Genomic DNA, 16,386 nt, shown 5'->3' with positions numbered 1-16,386 from the left:
AATGTTTTTATTGGACAGAGAACTAACTATCTTATTTTACACAACATTTGTTTATGTTGTGAACTGGTTCATTCTACAATTGGGCCTCCAGGATTAAAGGACAGATCTACAAGTACAAATGAGGTTGGAAAGATAATTGTAAAATTCCACAATTAACTATATTAATCCAATTACAATTTTAACATAAAATGAAGGGGTTTTCCTGCTTGAAAATGTAACACTGTGTTCAGCTGCTGAAGGAAGTCTGTTTCATTTTTGTGCATCCCCCAATGGGACATATTGAAGAGACAATGCACCAATATATCAACTGAAACAAGAATATATACCTCATAATTAGCTGATTTCTATCTATCAACAATAAATACAATAACAATCTGTGTCCTTACAGAGATTTATTGGAGGCTTTAACCACTGGCAGCAGCCTCAGAAGAACATCCTCTGAAGCAGAGTATTTCTTCAGGTCAAACACATCCAGATCTTTTCCTGATGACACTAAGATGAAAACCAGAGCTGACCACTGAGCTGGAGACAGTTTATCTGTGGAGAGACTTCCTGAACTCAGAGACTGTTGGATCTCCTCCACTAGAGAACGATCATTCAGTTCATTCAGACAGTGGAACAGATTGATGCTTTTCTCTGCAGACACATTTTCACTGATTTTTTTCTTGATGTACTGTACTGTTTCCTGATTGATCTGTGAGCTAATTCCTGTCTGTGTCAGCAGACCTTGTAGGAGTCTCTGATTGGTCTGCAGTGAAAGTCCCAGGAGGAAGCGAAGGAACAAGTCCAGGTGTCCATTTGGACTCTGTAAGGCCTGGTCAACAGCTCTCTGATGGAAAGATTTTAGGTCAGATTTATTAAGTAATGAAGACTTCTTTGATCTTTGCTTTTCTTTCCTCACGTCAAAACCAGAGTTGATGAAGGTCAGATGAACATGAAGAGCAGCCAGAAACTCCTGAACACTCAGATGGATGAAGCAGAACACCTTGTCCTGGTACAGCCCTCTCTCCTCTTTAAAGATCTGTGTGAACACTCCTGAGTACACTGACGCTGCTCTGATATTTATGCCACACTCTGTCAGGTCTGATTCATAGAAGATCAGGTTTCCTTTTTGCAGCTGATCAAAAGCCAGTTTTCCCAGAGACTCAATCATCTTCCTGCTCTCTGGACTCCAGTGTGGATCTGTTTCAGCTCCTCCATCATACTTGACCTTCATCACTTTGGTCTGAACCACCAGGAAGTGGATGTACATCTCAGTCAGGGTTCTGGGCAGCTTTCCTACCTCTCTGGTCTCCAACACATCCTCCAGAACTGTAGCAGTGATCCAGCAGAAGACTGGGATGTGGCACATGATGTGGAGGCTTCGTGATGTCTTCATGTGGGAGATGATCCTGCTGGCCTGCTCCTTATCTCTGAATCTCTTCCTGAAGTACTCCTCCTTCTGTGGGTCATTGAACCCTCTGACCTCTGTTACCATGCCAACACACTGAGGAGGGATCTGACTGGCTGATGAAGGTCGTGTGGTTATCCAGAGGCGAGCAGAGGGAAGCAGTTTCCCCCTGATAAGGTTTGTCAGCAGAACATCCAATGAGGTGAACTCTGTAGCATCAGTCAGGATCTCCTTGTTGTGGAAGTCCAGTGGAAGTCGACTCTCATCCAGGCCATCAAAGATGAACAGAACCTGAAACTGTTCAAAGCTGCAGATTTCTTTGGTTTCAGTAAAGAAGTGATGAACAAGTTCCACCAAGCTGAACTTTTTCTCTTTCAGCACATTCAGCTCTCTGAAGGTGAATGGAAATATGAACTGGATGTTCTGGTGGGCTTTGTCTTCAGCCCAGTCCAGAGTGAACTTCTGTGTTAAGACTGTTTTCCCAATACCAGCCACTCCCTTTGTCATCACTGTTCTGATTGGTTGATCTCTTCCAGGTGGGACTTTAAAGATGTCTTCTTGTCTGATTGTTGTTTCTGGTCTGTGTAGTTTCCTGGATGCTGTTTCAATCTGTCTGACCTCATGTTCATCATTGACCTCTCCAGTCCCTCCCTCTGTGATGTAGAGCTCTGTGTACATCTGGTTCAGAAGGGTTGGACTTCCTGCTTTAGCAATCCCCTCAAACACAGACTGGAACTTCTTTTTCAGACCAGACTTAAGTTGATGTTGAAAAACTGCAGCAAGATGTTCTACATAAAAAAAAACATCAGGAACAAATTAAAGTCATATTCTGAAGATGATTTTAATAAATGTGATTTCATCTCTTCGAACATCAGTACATATGTGATTTATCCATCAGATTAAATCTTTGTAGAAATCCTCTTACTGCTCTGCAGATGGTCAGCCAGCTCTTCCTGCTTCATCCTCCTCAGGAAGTTCAGTGTGATCTTCATCACTGCCTCTCTGCTGATCCTCGTCTGCTCTTCATCATCACCTTCCAATACTTCATCATCTTCTCTATGGCTCTCTGAGCATTCTGGGTAATCTGGATTCAGAACCTTCTGGATCTTCTTTAGCTCTTTCTTCACAAAAGTGACAATGTTGTTCTCTAGTAGCTGGAACAGAATAATAGATGAAGGAAACAGACTGAAATCATGGAGCCAAACACCAGATGGATGTTGGACAGACTGACAGTCCTCTGGTCTACAAAGTGCACCATGGAGATGAATGTGAACAGAACCCATGGAAAAGTTGTTGTTGTTCATATACAGACCATAAATATGGAGTCCAGCTGTGTTTGATTCTGCTGGACAGACAGATCACTGGGAACCTCTGAGCTCTGTTGGTCCACTCTGTGGAGGAACCGGGAACAATAAGAAAGTCAGGAAATATTCATCCAGCAGTATTCACAGAGGAAATAACACAGTATCACAATAAGAGTACTTAAAGCAGAAGAACAGAGCATCACATGAACAAAATACAAAGAAGTTAGAAATAAGAAGATGAACTACAACGATGAAGACCAGTAACACCAAAATCACCCAGTAGTCATTCTCATCTCATCAGTTCATAAAATCTTTGAAAAATCTGCTTTCAGATAAGTTGTGGCCCCCTCTTGATGTTTCAACTTATATGTCTTGCTCAGTAGTGGTCGAGTTTCAGCCCTCCTTGCCTTGGCTATGTCTCTGAGTTCTGAACATCTTGTCCTTCTGTGTGCTATAGGTTGGAGTTCTGGAATATGACAGAACTGGAAGATGATGGCTTCCTGGTAGCTTCATGTTTGATTCTTCTCAAATCTTTGGCAGTTAATTTACATCTTTTTTCAACATCTTTCTTACAACCCTGTTTACTAGTGATGGGTCTGGCAACACCAATGCGTCAGCGCATGCATCAAGCCGGCAACACCAATGCGTCAGCGCATGCATCAAGCCCATAGACCAAAAACCGTGTCGGTGCGCGTGTTGGTTTCAGCAAGTCACATGACCGATACAGGAACTGTACAGAAAGGTATTTGTTTTCATTTCATTGTTTCATCCAGTTTTTTTCAGTTTCTACTTGATCTATCTGAATCCAAATTCAGCTGAAATTGACTCTTAGTTTACTTTCATATTATGTTCTGCAGGTTAAGTGTCGCATATGTTTGACAGAACTGTCTTATTTAAATAAATCCACCTCCTCAATGCTGAGGCATTATAGGGCCAAGCATGAGAATGAAGTCCCAGATATAACTAGGATAAATTCAGGTATACAGCCACTCTACAAACTACTCAGTTGTTTTCTTTTACTTTATAAATGATTTCATATAAATTTATTGCTTACTTCATTTTAACTATCAAGCTTCTAGGAAGCAGATGCTGGATGAGGCTCTACTAAATTTCATTGTGAAGGATTGCCAGCCTCTCAGCATTGTGGAGAGTGAAGGGTTCAAGGAACTGGTTCAAGTCCTTGAACCTTCATATGTTTTGCCAACCAGAAAGGTTTGTGTGGAAATGATCTGAAGTAGTATTTTATATATACAATTTATTTAATCTTTAATTTAAATATATTGACTTGGTTTTGGTTTCACTGTTATAATTTTCAGACCATCAAACAAATGGTGACCAAAAATTATGAGGAGGAACGGGAATGAGTGAAAATGGAAGTACAGCAAGCTGTGGCAGTGAGTATAACGGCTGACATGTGGACATCTGTGAACATGGAGGCTTATTTGGCTCTTACCTGTCACTACATTAATGAAAATTTGCAGTTGTGTGCATCTGTGTTGGGAGTACAATACTTTCCACAAAGTCACACTGCTGACAATTTGGCCCAAGTCAAAAGAGACATAATGGAGGACTGGGCCATAACCAATAAAGTAAAGTGTCTTGTGGCTGATGCAGCACCAAACATGATCGCATCCACTAGACAGCTCCTAATTCGGCACTCCATTTTCATTGCACATACTCTCAATTTATTAGTTAGAAAATCATGTGATCAGATCCCCACACTTACATCCATCAGACAGAAGTCTAGGCACATTGTCACATACTTCAGATCAACCACTACAGCCAAGGAGAAGCTTGCTCAAGTGCAGCAACAGATAGGATGTCCAATCCTGAAACTTATAAATGAGGTGCCAACACTCTGGAACAGCACATATGAAATGCTGTCAAGGCTACATGATGAGAGGGAATCAGTGTGGGTATCTCTGGCCTCTCTAAAAACAGATTTGACTCCACTTACAGCTGATGAGCACACCATCATAGGAGAAACACTTCTGGTGCTTGCTCCTTTCCATCAAGCTACTGTGGAGTTGTCTGAAGAGAGGTGAGTGTCAGGGTCCAAGGTCACCCCAATGATGAAAATGCTCTATCTTGCACTAGAGCTTAATGGAGCAGCTTTGCACACACAGGCAGCCATGCACCTACATGAACACCTGAAGTGTCGAGTCACAGACACTGCTTCCAACCTGGAGTCAATAAGTGTGTTAACTCTAGCAACACTTCTAGACCCCCAGATTTAAATCACTTGGGTTCTGCAGTTCCTCCAAAGGCAATGATGCCATCAGTAGACTGCGGTCAGAATGTGCGTCTATGATTGGATGCACAAATGAGCCTCAGCCAGGATCGTCTTCACAACAGCAGTCTGCTCCCAACTCAGACATGTTATTCAGTGTTATTTGTTTGTTTGGACATGATGTACTAAAATGGTAATTTGTTGTTTTTAGATAACCTTTGGCACCATCTTGATATTGAAGTGGCCAGGCAGACCAAAAGTATCACAGCTGATGCCATTCAGGAGGTGCAGAGATACCTTGCAGAGGGCAATATTACCAGATGTCAGGATCCAATGACATACTGGCAGAACCAAAAGACAATTTATCATAACCTCTTCCGGTTGTCATTGCAATACCTTTGCACTCCAGCCTCATCTGTGCCATGTGAGAGGGTGTTTTCTACAGCAGGAGAAGTTGTCTCAAAAAAGCGCAGCAGGCTAAATTTCAAAACATTGGAAAAACTTATTTTTTTGAATAAAAATTTGTGAAGAAAAACCCCAGTCCACAAGCATCCTCATTCCAAACACATTCACTTAAATTTTTTCTTTTTGGTACATGTTCACATTATTTATTGACTGTATCTTAGAATATCCAATATTTAACATTTTACTTATATTAAATAATACAATATATAATATACAATAAAATGCAATGACTTAAATGTTATTGTATGGACTAGGTCGTCAAATCAGTCTGACAACTACATTGCCTGCAGGGATTTTTAATGTCCAGCAGGTGTCAGTATTCAGTGACGCAGTATCAACACAGTATCAATACAGTGCTGCTATGGGTCGACATGACACATGACGCCTCATCTACCCATCACTACTGTTTACTGTTTGTAGCAAAACATTTGATGGTCCTGTGATAATGCCCCAATATTTTAGCAATTTCAAGAGTGCTACGTCCTTTTGAAAGACTTTTTTAACATTTTGGACTTTTCAGAGTAACTTAAATCTATTTTTAGGCCCATTTTGTTTGAGGAAAATAAGTTTTTGAACAATTATGCACACCTTGATATAGGGCAGTGCTTCTCAATCCCCCTGCTCTGCATGTTTTAGTATAATCTGAATTAGCTGTTCTATTCTGGAACAGCTGATTTAGGTGATTGCATGGCCTCTTCTGCAGCCATCAAATACCACAGAAGGCTGTTAATCACCCACAGATTCAATCCAGGTGTGTCTCAGAAGGGAAAATGCCCAAAACATACAAGGCAGGGGGGCTTTGGTACTGGAATTGAGCTCCTATCAACCCATGTCTTTTTAAAATGTCCACCCAATACTACACCATCCTTAGAAGTAAAACCTCTTGCAAAAATACAGACGTGAATGGGAAGATACACATTCCAGGCAAAACAATGACAGTGAAGTTTAATAGGGGCATTAAAAAAATGTGTCGGCGATATTAAGTGTGCACAGTGGGATGTTTGATATCAGACAGAATGGGTCGGGAGAGGAAAACCACAGACCTGTCAGAACCTAAAGAACCAGACATCAGTCTCTTCATCCCTCAATCATTTCCTGAGACTGAAAAATAATCTAAATGGCAATTTAAAGAACAAATCATACAAATAGATTAATAAATAAATTAATAAATATTGTGAAGAGAAACAGTTTATTTTTTCAACATTAAAAACGTTAGTTAGGATTGTGTAGGAAGAATGTTGATATCTTTTATAAATACAGTGTATTGTGGTCAATATTATTTCACCATTTTATTAATGTGGGTGGCCAGTTTGGATAAGGGTTCCTATAAAGCTATAAGAATAGAAAACATGCTAACAAAATGCCTCAGACCTGCAGCCCATAGGTGGTTCTGGACACAGGCTAACAGAAGTGGCTCTTTAGCTTACTTATATATTAAATGATGAAATATTGCCCTGTTTTTTGTTTCATTCTTTTATATAAATTGCACATATGTGCAATTTATTCACATATACAGTATGTACTTTTATTATCCGGCGCCTGATTCATTTTTGAGGTGGGGGGGGGGGGGGGGGGGGGGGGGGGTCATGGGGTGTTTCGTCACCTCTTTTACGCAGTTTGAATGTCAGGCCTGCGCTTTTTAAATCTGTCACTACATGGTGACAGATTTAACAAATATTCAGAAAACATATTTTTTATTAAAGTCATATACTGCAGCTTGAATAAAATGCAACTACACAGCATTTTTTGAGAAGTCTAGAATGTTTTATGCATATATTGCATGTTGTCTGTGACTGTTGCTCATGGGGAGAGACATTTCAGTAATCTAAAATTAAGAGAAAAATTTAAGCAACCTAGTTGCATACTGTATGCAGATTGTTGCATGTAAAATTTATGAGCAGTTAATATTGTGCTAATATCAGTTTTGAACCAAAGAAAGCAAGGCAGTTGCAATCCTCTAATATTGTGACGCTTTTATGAGTCAAATAGACTCAAGAAATTGTAACAGCAGCTGCATGGGGGGCCCAATTTAATTTTTTGTCATGGGGCCCAAGATTCCTGGTGGCGCCCCTGCAGACAGATCCAAATGACTGATGAACTTGTGTAGATTTCTCTGCAGATGCGACGAGGAGGAATTTCTGAGGCTGTATGTTCAGATCCCAGCAGCTGAAGTTCTGGTATTTTAATGGAGTCGTTTGATTTAATTTATTATAAGTTATTGAGGCCACAGTCTGTGGTTTTCTCACTGCAGAGAAAAAGTTAGAAGTTCATCTGCTTTATATGTGATGGGATCTGGATTCACGGTTCAACTAGGTGAATATTAACTAAATCATGCGGCTGAATAGCTCAAGTTAACATGATTATAATTTGACAGGTAAAAATAATACATGGCATGTTTCTGTTCATTGATCCTCCTGAATAATGTCCAGCCTTGTTTAAAGATCAGTAAAATCTGTTTCTGAGACAAACATGGTGGTTTGAAATGACTGAGAGAAGTTTGGAGATGTTAGTGTTGAACTCTGACATGGAGAAGAACCAGGAATCATTTACACTCTGACCATCCAAGGAGGATCTGATCAGAACCAGATGGTCCGCTAGAGACCGTCTGGTCATGTGAAAAGATATCCACATGAGATATTTTTTTAGCTTAACTGTGGGAATGGTTAATAATTCACTATGTTGGATGATGTTTGAACCACAGAGATGAAACTGTAATCATAAATTTAATTCATAAAAGCCTTTTTCTTTCAGTATTACTCTGTCTGGAAAATAAATTACATTTAGATTTAGAGAACAATCCAAATATCAATCTAGAAATTAAACTCACTTCTGCCTTTTGTGTTTGTGTGTTAAATTAATATTGGATGGTCATAATAATAATAGATATAAACTGAACAGTTACAGCAGTTAGAAACAGCTCACCTCTCTGATGGTGGAGATCCAGGAGATTTAAAGGTAATGATCACATCCATTGACATGTCACTCTTAAAGGACACACAGCTGGGTTCTGGTTCTGGTTCTGGTTTGAGTCTCTGATGGATCCTGACAGAAACATGATGATTAAAACTTAATCTGTTCAGTCTGGATGAAGCAGCAAAGAGGAGCAGCAGCAGCTTCATCACCACGTCTGTTCTGGCCTGATATAGTGAACGCTGTGTGAAAAGGGCTGTGGACAGTTAGAGATGGTGACCTCACCTCTGACCTTTGCTCTGGCTCTCATCTTCCCCACACAGAGTGGTTTTAGAGGGAGGGACTCCCTCCTCTCTGTCCTCACACTGATCCATGCTGCTGAATTCACATCAGCTCACACACACTTTCTACCTTCACCTGCAGAGGAAACACACATCATTCATCTGCACATCAACTCTGATCATCCTTTACATCATTAGAGCTGGAAAAAGATCAGCTGCTCCTCCTCTGATTGGCTCTTCTTCTCTGCTTCATATCAGTGTCAGGTGAATGCAGTCAGACAGCAGAGAGGCAGAGGAAGCTGCCATCAGCTGCTGCACTTCTACTATCAGTCCACTAGATGGAGACATGGAGCAACATTTACATTCACTGATTCAACCTGAACAACAGGAAGTATTTTAGTTCACATTTATTGAACTACCAGCTCCATCAAAGATTAACTATTTAATAATCTGACTGAATTAAACCCATTTTAAGAATAATATTTTACTTTGAAACTGTTGTGTTTAACTTTAATGGTGAAAACCAGAATTTGATTATAGGAAATAAAAACATAAAGCAGTTTGTTCAGAAAAGAACATCAGCTCTTCATCAAGAGCTGCTGGATTCCAGTTTATCAGTAATCTAATAATCCCTTAGATTAACCTTCAAACAGCAGAGAGATGAAACTTTGAGTTCAAGTCAGTAGATTTCTGTTCTCTAAACATCAGAGAGAAAAATAAGAAACAAACAGGAAAGTTTCTGAAGACAAAGTTCAAGTAGAAGCAAAGAAAACTTACAGTTTGTTCAAATGATCCAAACAGTTGAAGAAGAATATCTGAATAACAAACAGAGACCCAACAGAACCGCAGTAGGACCAGACTGTGCCAGAACTGAACAGGTGAGTTTAAACTGAAAGTTTTAAGAGGAGAAATGAAGCCAAACTGGTTCAACTGGTCAGGCTGACTGTTAGTCTGAAGAAAGTTTATCTGTTCACATCTGAAGACATACATTCTTCTCATGACTCCCAGTTTGAACACAAACACTCTGCTGCTGTATCTGTCTAGATCCAGGTTCTGTTCAGCTCTAAGGAACCAGAACTTGTTTTTTAGCTTGCTACCAACTAAATTCTTCAATGGTGGGGAATTTATCTTCCTCTGATAGTGAAACTACAACCTGCCTGATGTCTGATTATTACACCCATATTAAGTTGTTTTTAAATGATCCAAATATGTCAGTGATGGTAAAAATAGATCAGAACCAGAACCAGTTCTAAGGTTTCAATCATCAGGATGTGAATAAAAGATCATCTGTTCCTCAGCAGCTCTTGAAATGAGCTCAATGCAACAGCAGTAAACATTACATTGAATCATAATTTATTGAAATGAATCAGAACCAAAGTGCTGAAGCATTGAGAGAAAAACTAAGTCCATCATTTCTGCTTCCACAGCAGGTCAAAGGTCATCAGCTTCAAGGAGCTGCTGGTCAGATGGAAATTTTTACTTTAACTATTTTTATCCCTTTGACACTAAATAACAAAAAGTTCATGGTTTAAGGCGAATATGACATATAAAACATCAAAACAAAAATAAAAAACAAGAATTTATTAAAAATACAGTATAAGCCAACAGAAAATAATCTGGAAAATGAAACAAAGGAACAAACTCAACTGTAGTCCTTAATATCACCACACTACTGCTGCTGAAACCACACAGAAAAGTACTGTTGCCTAGCAACCTCTCAGCTAATAGAATCCAAGTGTTATATTGGATTCTATAACACTTGGATTATAGAAATGTTATAGATGGTTAGAAGGAAACCCATTGTTTCCTTCTAGTGGGTGTGTCTGTGTGGTTCTGTATCTGTCTAGATAGACAGATGTTAGAAAACCCATAAAGCTGATAAAAATCAACATCCATTCTTTTGATAGAATAATGTGACTCTTTAAAGTTTAACTAACCTCTGAAATCTAAACCCATTGCAAATATTCTGTTCCAAACTCGAGCAGAAAATGATTCGCCAGCAGGAAGAGAGTTTTGCTAGAGGAGATTTGATCCAAGGAGAGAAAAGTTGTGAGCATAAGAAAAAAGGTTTGAGAAAAAACAGTGAATATTTGAAAGAGAGCAGAAGTTTTGAGTACAAACATTACAAGTTTTCAGAGGAAAGACAAACTGAAAATTATGGCTGAAAAATTCCAACATTGACTGGAACAAAATGTCCCTGTGTCATAACTTAACCATTCAGACTGGATGAACCGGTTGGTATTTTAGCATTTATTTCCTTGTTTCTTCTTTTCTCCTCAGCTGTCATGTCTGGTAAACAGCCAGTAGGTGGTGCTAGAGTCAGGAGGAGGCAGCCTGGATAAAAGGCTGTTCCTCCCTGATCTGTTTTCCATCAAACCCAACAGTTTCTTGCTGCTTCGTTTCAAAATGAAATATTTTTCTTAAAATGTCTTTGATTCAGTCAGATTATTAAATAGTTAACATTTGATGGAGCAGATAATCCACCTGTAGAGATTAATAATTAACTAACTAAAATACTTCCTGTTCAGGTTGAATCAGTGAATGTAAATGTTGCTCCATGTCTCCATCTAGTGGACTGATGGTATATTATAGTTAGACTTAAGTAAAAATGAAAGGCTACCAAATTTAGAGAAAATATAATCAGGGATAAAATTCCACAAAGAGTTCAATAAAAAAATTCTGATCCAATTGATTTTAAATGTGATTTAAATATGAGAAATCTTAAAAGTTTAGACCACCTGAGTTTACAGGGTTTAGGAACACAGAGTCTTTGATGTAATGTGTTTTATTTTTCCAGATAAAATTGTAGAGCATTTTATCAATAGTTTTACAGGTAGCAGTATAAACATGTAATGCTAGTGCAGCATAAGTTAGTCTGGATATTCCTTCAGCTTTAGATAACAATATTCTTCCTCTTAAAGATAAATCTCTTTGAAGCCAGTGGTTTAATTTCTTTTTGGTTTTATCAATTGTAGGGTCAAGGTTAAGCTTGCATCTTTCTTTGGCATCTTTTGTGATAATTACCCAAGATATGAAACTTGTGTTTTAACAGGAATGTTGTAAAGATGGGATTCGCTACAATATGATATGAGAAGAAATTCACATTTGTTTAAATGAAGTTTGAGGCCTGAAGCATCAGAGAAAGTTTGGATGAGCTTAATAACAACAGGAATCTGGTCAGCATCTCTCAGAAACAGTGTCGTGTCATCAGCAAATTGACTAATACAAATTTCTCTATAAGCAACTGAGATACCACAGATATTGTTTTCCAGAATAAATGTTGCAAGAAGTTGGGCTGCGATCAGGAATAAATAAGAGGAAATGGCACAAACCTGTCTCACTCCTCTGGATACTGGAAATCTGGGACAGGAGCCATGCTTCAGTTTAATACAGCAGTTACCTTTCTGGTAAAGAGTCTGAATAGATTTTATTAAATATTGCCCCAAACCAAATATTTCTAAAGCCCGATACATAAAGCCATGCTCTAGAGAGGCAAAAGCCTTATAAAAGCCTAAAAACAAATTAAAGCCATTATCATTTATTAGTTGTGAATAGTCTAGTAGATCCAGCACAAGCCTTAAGTTGTTTGTGTCTGTGGGACATGAAGCCTGATTGAGATTCATCAATAATAGAACTGAAGGTTTGTTTAATTCTTCTGGCCAAAATAACAGCAAAAACTTTATAGTCATTGTTCAGTAAGCAAATCGGTCTCCAGTTGTCAATGAGTAATTTGTCTTTGCCAGCTGTTGGGATCAGAGTAATAAGGCCTTGTGTTAAAGTAGGAGGCAATTCTCCACAACCAATACTTTCTGAAAGAGAGCTGAGAATAAAGGGACTAAGATCTTTGACACATTTCTTATGAAGCTCAATTGACAGCCCATCACTACCTGGTGATTTGTTGTTTTGAAGACTTAAAATAGCCTCTTCCACTTCCTGTACAGTGAGGTTAGCATCACACATTTTGTTATCAGCCTCAGATAAAACTTTACAATGTTTCATGGAGTCAATCAGTAAAGAAGCTTTTTCATCTGAGTATTTAGAAGAATAGAGATTGTTGTAAAAATTGGAACAAAATGAACCAAGAGTTTTATGATCTGATACAATCTTGTCATTAACTTTAAATGTGTCTAAACTATTATGAAGTTTAGATTTTTCTAAACCAGAAAAGTAGGAAGAACACTGCTCCACTTCCTCCAACCATCTCGCTCTAGACCTGACAAACGCGCCTCGAGCTTCTGTTTATATATTTCATCAAGTTTAGTTTGACATTCACTAAAGAGAGAAAGGTCATCATCATTAAGGTTATCATGGCTAATCCTGGATAAAGAAGCTATCTGAGAGCAAAGACTTTCTTCCTCTTGCCTTCTCTTTTTTGCAAGATTACTACTGAAGGATCTCATGAATTTTTCTATTTCATATTTTAACAGTTCCCAAAAGGACTAAAGGAGTTTTGTCTCCAGGCTTCCTCCCAGCAGGATTTAATCAGGGATTTGATGGTTTCAGTAACATCCTCATATGAGAGACTGTTGTTCATCTTCCAACAGACAGCTCTAGGAATGCCGGGCGTCGAGAGTGAAAGGCTTAACGTGATTATTTTATGGTCAGAGAAAGGAGCAGGGTGCGTATCAATATTAACAGCAGCAGAATCGACTTGCTTTGATACCAGCCAAAAGTCAATAAGGGACTTTTTAGAAAGGTCTTTGGTAGGGAGGCTCCCATCAGGGTTATTGCTGCCGATTCTGATACCGATCACCCATGAGGCCGATCTTTGCTGGTCGCCTGGATTGACTGTTTATTTTTTGCATTAGTTATAAATGATACTATGTGATGTGGAAAATTAAAAAATGATCTGGTTATAAATTCACCTAATTAACATAAACATACAACATACTTGCAGGAACAATACAGCAGCTACTCAGTCAGAAGAACAAGAGAAAAACCTGCAACCAGTTAAACAACATTTAACAGTAAAGTTCTCTGGATCATAAATTATACATGAGTCAAATAAATCTCACAACACTGAATATAACAAATAATGTCTAGTAAAAGAGGGAAATATTCATTCATAGTCAAATGCAGGTTGCATGAAAATAAACAATCCTAAGTTACTGAATCAAAACTTCCTAAGAGCAGCTAGTTGATTAATTCTGGTTCTGATTGTTTCTGACTGAGCTGAGTTATTATGCAGAACACAGGAGGAGGGAGATGAGATCGATTATTATTTATTCATAAATTATCTCTCATGTTTGGACATAGAAAAAGTTTTAATATGTGAAATCTTTGTTGTTGTTTACGTTAGTATTAAATCCTCTTGTCTCTGTTAGGTGGACAGTGGAGAAAAAGAAGCAGAAAAAAGCAGAACTAAGAACTGGGACATGATGGAAACCAGAACTTTCTGACCTCAGATCTGGAAAACAAACTTTAACTGAGACGTTACTGAAGCTTGATGTTCAGTTGATCCAAATCTAAAGCTGGTCTGCAGGGACGACTTTAGGGTTTGTTTGTTTCTGCTCACCTGGAGCACCAGCCGGGTGGAGTCAGTCTGAGTTCCTTCATCATCTAAAGAGAGCTGGAGAACATTGAAGATCCTCCTGGAAAAAATGGAGCTTTGGAAAGAAATGAGCAGGAAGAGAAAGAGAAATGGATCTTTATCACTTCTGAAGTGGACGTCATCAGAGTTGGATTCAGTGGAGTCACATGAAGAACAGAACACTGAGGCTAGAATAATAAACATCATGCTAAATATTAGCTGCAGCTCCGTCAGAAGAAGCTTCAGGTTGAATCTAAAGGAGGCTGAAGATCTCAAAGTGGATGAGAGGAAACCTGATGAGCTCTACAGTCCACTAGATCCAGATCAGAACCCTGGAGAACATCTACGCTGGAAGCAGAGCCACAAGCTAGAAAAATATCCAGGTTTCTATCCAACCTGAACACAGGAAGTCCTTTCTTCTTCTGCTGCAGCTGAGAAGGTCCTGCTGCAGAACTGAAGCCACACAGTTCCTCCACAGCAGAACAGAGGAGGTTCTGGAGGAGACCAGGGTCCACATCTGGACTCAGAGTTCTCCTGAGCTTCAGCAGAGCTGCTGGCTTTGGTTCTGATCCGCCTCTGTTCTGGTGTCTGATCTTCAGAGACCATCTGAACCGACCCATCAGAACTCAGTTGAGGAGGAGGAGGAAGAGGAGGAGGAGGAGGAAGAGGAAGAGTGCCGTAATCCATCTCTCTGCTGTGGAGAACCTGTTTGTCACTGATTTCACCTTCTTGCCTGTTTGGCTCTTTTTTTCAGCCAGCATTAAAATGCCGCTAATTCATTTTGGTATTCAGTCAGCACTATTATTATTTCAACATTATGATGGTCCCAAACCTATCAGTTCTTCTACTATTCTGGCTGCATACAACTTCCTTGTTCTGAGGACATTGAGTCTGTGAAAAGCATTAAGACAGACAGACAAATATGAGAAACTTTTGTGAGGAGATTCAGAGTGCAGTGGAAGAAGGAGAACAAAACAGAGACAATGTGATTGATGAATGGTGGATTCTTGCTCCTGAATCTGAAGCTGTAAGATTACAGTGTGATGAGAATCTGAGAGATATTCTGATGAGGACAAAGAACAGGATATTGTCCCCGACTACAGTCATCAGTCTGATGCTGGAACAGAAGTCAGAGTCATCAGGGAACAGCCTTCAATTGATCCAGCTGTGTTACGCACAATTGATCAGAACCAGAACCAGAACCAGGCCTGTGTGTTCTATGCAGTAAGAGACTGGTGTATTCAGTGTTTCTGTGCTTTGAACCCTCATCCATTTTACTTCTATGTCAACGGTGGAGCAGGAAGTGGAAAATCCCACCTGATTAAATGTATTGACTCTGAAGCAAGCACTGCTCTGGATCATCAGATCCATCAGTAGCCTCTTCTACTGATGGAGAGGAGGCTGACATATCAAATCAAACTGTCATGTTGACTTCATTTACAGGAACAGCAGCTTTTTCTATCAATGGCTGTTTGTTACATTCACTGCTCAAACTACCCAGGAGTCTAAAACCTCCCATTCAAGGACTTGATACTCAACTAGATGAAGTCAGATTTGAGCTTTTAAATGCTGAAATTATTGCAACTGATGATATTTCAGTGCTTTCAAAACCTCTTTCTGCTGATGTGGATGCAAGACTGAAAGAAAAGGAAATCACTGAGATTTTGGAGGAACGTCTGTTTCAGGGTCGTTGACGTATCAGGATTTCCATCAGGGGAAATTAAACATTTAAAAATATGTTTATCCATTGCAATTATTAGAACATTTGAAATGTTGTGCACACAGAAATTATAATTAAAAATTAAAATGAGACGTTTTCAGAGGTTTTTTATCAATATGATTCGGCTGTGGTCTTAAAAAATGTCATGTGGTGCGAATAAAGAATAAAAATAAAGTATTTTCCATGATTTATTAATTTTTTTATATGTTTCATTTTAACTAAGGTGATTAAAAACAAAGGTTTTAATTTTCTTTGTATTTTTCTCACGATTATGACAGTTTTTACCAAAAAAAAGAACCAGTTCCATTTATAATTGTCTTATATTTTTCTTCACCATTTCATCAAACTGTGTTAAAAATAAATAAACTTCAGTCACTTGAGGAAACTGTATTAGTGATTAATATTTCTGCTCCAGAAATTAGATATTCCATTTTTAGTTCAATAAATTTACTTTTTAATTGGTCACCAAATGATTTATAGAATAAATGTCGGCCAGTAAACGGGTCAAAATCCTTTAAAAAATAAAAATAGTATTACATCCAGTAACAGTTCATTA

At 38.7% G+C, this 16,386-nt stretch overlaps 1 protein-coding gene across 1 annotated transcript in view; it reads right to left on the bottom strand.

Annotated features, from left to right (window-relative positions):
• The window catches only part of LOC116724477 (NACHT, LRR and PYD domains-containing protein 12-like), a 71,622-nt gene extending 62,949 nt beyond the window's left edge, over positions 1–8,673 (bottom strand). The window contains exons 1-4 of the mRNA XM_032570197.1: positions 8,585–8,673; positions 8,312–8,431; positions 2,703–2,781; positions 2,316–2,544 (exon numbers count right to left, since the gene is read on the bottom strand). Coding sequence (XP_032426088.1) covers positions 2,316–2,544; positions 2,703–2,781; positions 8,312–8,431; positions 8,585–8,673 — 517 coding nt within the window. The remainder of the gene's footprint in view (positions 1–2,315; positions 2,545–2,702; positions 2,782–8,311; positions 8,432–8,584) is intronic.
• Positions 8,674–16,386: the final 7,713 nt, after the last annotated feature.

Source organism: Xiphophorus hellerii, chromosome 8, assembly GCF_003331165.1.
Source record: "Xiphophorus hellerii strain 12219 chromosome 8, Xiphophorus_hellerii-4.1, whole genome shotgun sequence".
In the NCBI taxonomy this organism is placed as follows: Eukaryota; Metazoa; Chordata; class Actinopteri; order Cyprinodontiformes; family Poeciliidae; genus Xiphophorus; species Xiphophorus hellerii.
The sequence above is the reverse complement of the archived record's forward strand: the minus strand, read 5'-3'. Positions and strand labels throughout refer to the sequence as shown.